This window comes from Sinocyclocheilus anshuiensis, unplaced genomic scaffold (assembly GCF_001515605.1).
Source record: "Sinocyclocheilus anshuiensis isolate Anshui unplaced genomic scaffold, SAMN03320099.WGS_v1.1 scaffold1116, whole genome shotgun sequence".
Lineage (NCBI taxonomy): Eukaryota > Metazoa > Chordata > Actinopteri > Cypriniformes > Cyprinidae > Sinocyclocheilus > Sinocyclocheilus anshuiensis.
Genome location: NW_015548257.1, coordinates 135,848 through 142,088, shown reverse-complemented (window position 1 = coordinate 142,088; position 6,241 = coordinate 135,848). Strand labels below are relative to the sequence as shown.

Sequence of the window (6,241 nt, the reverse complement as noted above, 5' to 3'; positions counted from 1 at the left end):
GCGTGTCTGCACTGTGTGTGCGTCTGTGAGAGAGACTGGGAGAAAGAAAGCGTGATTTCCGTAGCCTACATAAAAAAGGTGGAAGACATGGAAATAGTTTGTCATTTTTTACCCTATTGTTTGTTATATTTATTTGCTCAATGTCTTGAGCAATGCGTAAATCCGGCCCTGTTAGACGGGTATCGGAAGTTATTACAAACACTCGATGGTGGTTTAAAGTGAGTTTTGAGTAAAAGCGGAATATAAATCTTATTTATTGTCTTTCGGTCGTGTAACGTTAGTATGAACGGACATCTGCATATGATCGGAGCTCCACGCAGCTCCGCGCTACTCTATACTGGTGGTATTACAGTACCACGAGAGCTAAAGAGAGCAGACTGCTCCGTGCGCTTTCGACTCGCTCTCGCGGATGATCGATCTGCGCCGCACCTCTTCTAGTCGAACACACCGGCCAGTGCTGCAGGCTTATTGGCTCACTGACGCTGATGAGATTAACCCCTTAGGTATCGAAATTTGGTACCGAACGACAAGACGTTTTTCGATACTCGATGGTATCGAGGCAATTCGGTCGGTGCCTAAAAAGTATCGAACTCGATACCCAGCCCTATGCATAGCATTGTGTAATTGCAGTGTAAATGTGGCGTTAGACGCAGCATCTGTGCCACTTCTGCAGAGCAAACAAGGGTTTTGTTTACTAATTTCATCTGATTGATGACAGTCTATAGTTTCTCATTATTCTAACTGAATATATAGATCAAATGTCAGAATCTGATGCATCTAATTAAGGTTAGGTTGTCAACTGATCACTGCACAGAATATGATGAACATGAAAGGTTTTGTGAGCCAGCTGATACGAAAATCCTAAACCTGCACACTCCATCTAATTATAGTTATACCCCTGGTCTTGTGTCACTATAACATGAGCGCTTGTACTTCTGCTGAAGTGAAAAGTGAAATAATAGTGCATTAATGAGGCTGTAATTCAGCTGGATTGTAGTTTTCTCACTGATGTGAACCAAACTCTGGGCTTAAAGAAAGCCCCACGTTTCCCGCTTGTACAGTTGAGGTCAAAAGTTTACACCCCCCTTTCAGAATCTGCAAAATGTTAATTATTTTACCAAAATAAGAGGGATCATACAAAATGCATGTTATTGTTTATTTAGGACTGACCTGAATAAGATATTTCACTTAAAAGATGTGTACATATAGTCCACAAGAGAAAATAATAGTTGTATTAATAAAAATAACCCCGTTCAAAAGTTTCTTAATACTGTGTTGTTAGCTGAGCTGTGTGTTTTGTTTAGTGATAGTTGTTCATGAGTCCCTTGTTTGTCCTGAACAGTTAAACTGCCTGCTGTTCTTCAGAAAAACCCCCAGCTCCCACAAATTCTGTGGTTTTGCAGCATTTTTGTGTTTTTTTAACCCTTTCCAGCAGTGACTGTATGATTTTGAGATCTTTTCACACTGATTACAACTGAGGGACTCATATGCAACTATTACAGAAGGTTCAAACGCTCGCTGATGCTCCAGAAGCAGAAACCATGCATTAAGAGCCGGGGGGTGAAAACCTTTGGCCTCAACTGTAATTACAACCTTGTGGTGATGCACCATGTGATCTGCTCTGTTTGGACTGTCATGCAGCTCTTGTGCTGATGTCATTTCCTGTAGGATCGGCCAGCTCCGCCCCCAGCACTCAGAGCCCGCCCTCAGCCGGAGGTCAGGCTCAGAAGAGGAGCGTTCTGATCGGAAAGCGGCCCGGTCTGGGGGTCAGCAGCATGATCAATCAGTTCAAGAACTACTCTCCGTCCAAGAAGACAGCGCTGCCCGCGGCCCGACCCAGTGTGTTCAGCTCCCCCGATGATGAAGAGGAGGAGGACGATGATGCAGACTACCTGGAGGTCAAAGGTATCGCACTCTCCACGTTTTGACCAGGGAACGTTCATCTAAAGGCCTGTTGACCAGCATTCTTCCTCTGGTTGAGTTAACGTGACTAACTAAAGGACTAGTTCACCCATCAGTCAAACTCATGAAAGGAGACGTTTAGCAGCATGTTCTCGCTGCTCTTTTACACAAGAGGGATGTGGATTGTTATTGATACCGTGAAGCTCCAAAAGCACCATAAATATTCATAACAATCCGTATGATTTGCACTATTGGCTTCTGAAGTCACATGATGAGTTGTGTGAGGAGCAGACCCACATTAATTAGTTTATTAAGTCAGCATGAAGTGGAAATTCACCCTATTTGTATTATAAATGCATGTTATAGATCTTATTGTAAACGGTCCATTTTTTTTTATGCTGTGAGCTCGTAATGTTTAATCAAATCCTCATAACTGGATCTACTCTCTGGTGACGTATGCAGGATTTCTCCAATCGTTTAGTCTCTTAAACTCCGCCCCTGCAGCTCTCGCTCATCTGCATACACTTTTGAGAGCCACGCCCACATCTCAACATCCAATCAATGAGAACCAAGTCCCGCCCTGCATTGATTCTTAGTTTCAATCAAATATGCGTCATAATACAGAAGAAAAGCTCTGTTGCTACTTCTGTTTAGCTATGACTATGAGTCCTGAATAATTAGTGCCAGCAGGCATTCAAATCTGACATGTGAAGTAAAACTATTATGAAAATATAATTGATAAAGCTCAGAGATTTATGTATACTGACCTGAGAATAATTTTTCTCTGTTATTATTTCAGCAGTCGTGTCTTGTTTGTTTTCTATTGGTTGTTTAGAAATGGCAAATGAATCACTCTTTTGATCAAACAGGTTTGCAAAGAGTTCTGAAATTGTTTGCGATTCAGGTTTGATTCATTTGGGCAGTGCACTCGCACACTGAATCATTTGCAGTCGTTTCTCAAACAGTAGCAAGCTACTTTAATAAACAAAAAACAACAAGACAGCTGCAATGAAAACTCACTCAGAAATGGCAAGTAACACATGGAATTGAATGAAATATTGAAACATAAAGACTATGTATAAATCTCAATTTCACAAAATTTACCCTTATGACTGGTTTTGTGGTCCCGAGTCACAAATAGTATTTTCTTTTAAAACATACTCCATTAAACTTTATTTATCAATTAAAAAAAATAGTATGCATGGTGATATTTACCTACAATCCATTGTAGTGTAAGAAACAAACTTGTAAATGTCTGTGATTAAGCAGCAATGCTTATTAACGAGTCTGTGCTGCACTGTATGTACGTAACAGTATCAAAATATGAAGTGCAGCTCCAGTGCTGATGAAAGACTAGAAAGGCTCAGGTTTAGCTTTAAGATCATGATGAATAAGCGGTCCGCTGCTCACTCCGCTCATCGTGTGACTGTATGTCCGTCAGATTATCAGATGTGCTGTGTACAGTGTTTGCGTTATGCTGGCGTTCTCATAGCCTGCTTAAAGTTTCCCCCCCAGAGGACGGAGATCTGCGTCTCGTCATCGATAAGATGGCCTCGTTTGTCGCCGAAGGCGGTGCTGAGCTGGAGAAGAAGGCCATGGAGGACTACAGAGACGATCCCGTCTTCTCGTAAGTTCCTCATCTGTCACTTGTAGCTCGTTGTTTTCTGTGTTGAGTCCAGATCTTCCAGCACTGACTCTCTCCTGCGCAGGTTCTTGTTTGAGAAGAGCAGTAAGGAGTTTCTGTACTACAGAAGGAGAGTGGCGGAGATCAGACGAGACGCGTCGCATCAGACCGATGGTGAGAAACACGTTTAACAAACACACAACCAGGGCTGCAACGATTCCTCCATTCTATTCGAGTATTCGATTAAAAAAAAATCCTCGATTTCATTTTGCCCGCGTCGAGTAATCGACTAAAAACCAGAAGTGGCTCATTTCACAGACGAGAATCCATGAAACGCATTATTAGACCGTTTTCCAAGGCTGCATGAAAAATCATAATAAAGCATAATTCTATTGTGAATTCACAAACGCTACAATTCAATTAAATAAGTATATGCGATGCAGGTTTAATAAATGTGCTTTAATTATTTATGTGCGTGTCACAGTAAACGCTGCTCCGCACAAACTGTTATCATTTACATCTGTGGAGCGTCTCAAACTCATCTCTGCATGTTGTTGTGTGTTTGGGTTTATTATAACGTTTGTCTGGGAACGCATCGTGCGCCATTTCATCAGATTTGTGAAGTAAATCATTTATGAACCTACGCAAACACAGGAGAACACATCAGTATCTTTCTCAATATGTTCATCGCGATTTCAAAATGAAAGCTCAAACCCTCGCTCTGAGTTTAAACGTTTTGATATCCACATATTCAACAAATTGCAGTGGCTATAGCATTTCTGTCCTAAAGAAATGGCCAAATATTAAAGATTAAGTGGACATTCGAATTAAATGTTTAGTCAATATTAAACAAGGATTAGAGCACATTTGACCCCCAAAGCCCGGTTCGTTTGAGTAGTGTGACCGCTCCGGTTCATTTAGCTGTCTCTGGCTCGGTTGGAAGAGGTGGGCCAAAGCGCGGTTCTTCTGATACGTGCAGCATGATTGCGTGAACATTTCTGAGCGGCAAAATTGATTAATCTGTTAAGCAATATATTGTGAGAGAGTCGTGTGTCACCGTGTCCCAAAGACTCAAAATAATAAACTACAAAGTTAACAAAATGATGCACTCCTCTGTGCTGAGCGAGAGCGCTTCTCTGATGTCTTCACTATCAGAAACTTTCCTATTACCCACTTATGAAGTTGTGATTTACGTGATTTGTTGTCAGAAAGAATAAAATGTAATATTCCATTGGTTGATAACCGTAAACATTCACTGTGCTAGATACTCAGCTTGATACGATTCTGGAATTTCGGTCAAATACATGCTTATTTCACTGTTTATAGGCGAGTACATACAATATACTTCAAATACCTATAAACAGTGAAATAAGGATAAGTTAAACTGCCTGCTGTTCTTCAGAAAAATCCCCCAGCTCCTGCACATTCTTCAGTTTTCCAGCTTCTTCTGCATGTTTGAACCCTTTCCAAAAGTGACTGATTTTGAGATCCATCTTTTCACATGGAGGACAGTTGGGGGACTCGTACATAACCATTACAAAAGGTGAAAACATTTACTGATGCTCAAGAAGGCAACACAATGCATTAAGCAAAGTGTAAACTTTTTAAATTGGATAATCAGGGTAAATTGTACTTGTTTTTTCTTCTGGGAAACATGCAAGTATTTATGTAGCTTCTTAAGTGCAGTACCAAATGAAAAAAATATGATCTTTAAACAAAATAAGAAAAATGTACACATCATCATCCTGTTCAAAAGTTTACCCCCCCCGCTCTTAATGCATTGTGTTGCCTTCTTGAGCATCAGAACATGTTTTCACCTTTTGTAATTAAGTATGAGTCCCTCAGTTGTCCTCAGTGTTAAAAGATGGATCTCAAAATCAGTCACTGCTGGAAAGGGTTCAAATATGCAGAAGATGCTGGAAAACTGAAGAATCTGCAGGAGCTGGAGGATTTTTCTGAAGAACAGCAGGCAGTTGAACTGTTCAGGACAAACAAGGGACTCATGAACAACTATCACCAAATATAAAAACTGTCGTGGATCATCCAGGAAATTACACACAGTATTAAGATTCAAGGGTATGTAAACTTTTGAAGGGGGTTATTTTTATAAATTCAGTTATTATTTTGTCTTGTGGAGAATATATAAACATCTGCTATGTGAAATAACTTATTCAGGAGAGTACTAAATAAAAATAACATGCAATTTTCATGATCACTCTTATTTAGTTAAAATTATTAACATATTTGCATATTCTGCAAGGGGTATGTAATCTTATGAGCACAACTGTATATACATAACAAATATACACAGCACACACATATATTGTGCAAACAAGAACATTTATTTTGGATGCAATTAATTGCGATTAATTGTTTGCATCAATGGACACGCCTCATCCGTCATCTGTAGATGTGCGTTCAGTAGTGTAGTGTGCACATGAGCAGACACACATCCAGCTGCAGCAGAGCGTCTCAGACGTGTGTGTGTGTGTCCTGTGTGTCCGTGAGAGTGTGTGTGTGTGTTTGTGTCCTGTGTGTGTTTGTGTCCTGTGTGTGTTTGTGTCCTGTGTGAGTGTGTGTCCTGTGTGAGTGTGTGTCCTGTGTGAGTGTGTGTCCTGTGTGAGTGTGTGTCCTGTGTGAGTGTGTGTCCTGTGTGAGTGTGTGTCCTGTGTGAGTGTGTGTCCTGTGTGAGTGTGTGTCCTGTGTGAGTGTGTG

The 6,241-nt window shown here is 40.7% G+C and overlaps 1 protein-coding gene across 4 annotated transcripts in view; it reads left to right on the top strand.

Moving 5' to 3' along the window:
* Window positions 1-6,241, top strand: part of sugp1 (SURP and G patch domain containing 1) — an 18,946-nt gene that overhangs the window by 4,451 nt on the left and 8,254 nt on the right. For 3 of the 4 annotated variants that reach the window (XM_016442963.1, XM_016442962.1, XM_016442964.1), the window contains exons 4-6: window positions 1,669-1,905; window positions 3,406-3,529; window positions 3,612-3,700. In XM_016442963.1, the coding sequence (XP_016298449.1) occupies window positions 1,669-1,905; window positions 3,406-3,529; window positions 3,612-3,700 (450 nt within the window). The remainder of the gene's footprint in view (window positions 1-1,668; window positions 1,906-3,405; window positions 3,530-3,611; window positions 3,701-6,241) is intronic. The other variant, XM_016442965.1, reaches the window with a different exon arrangement.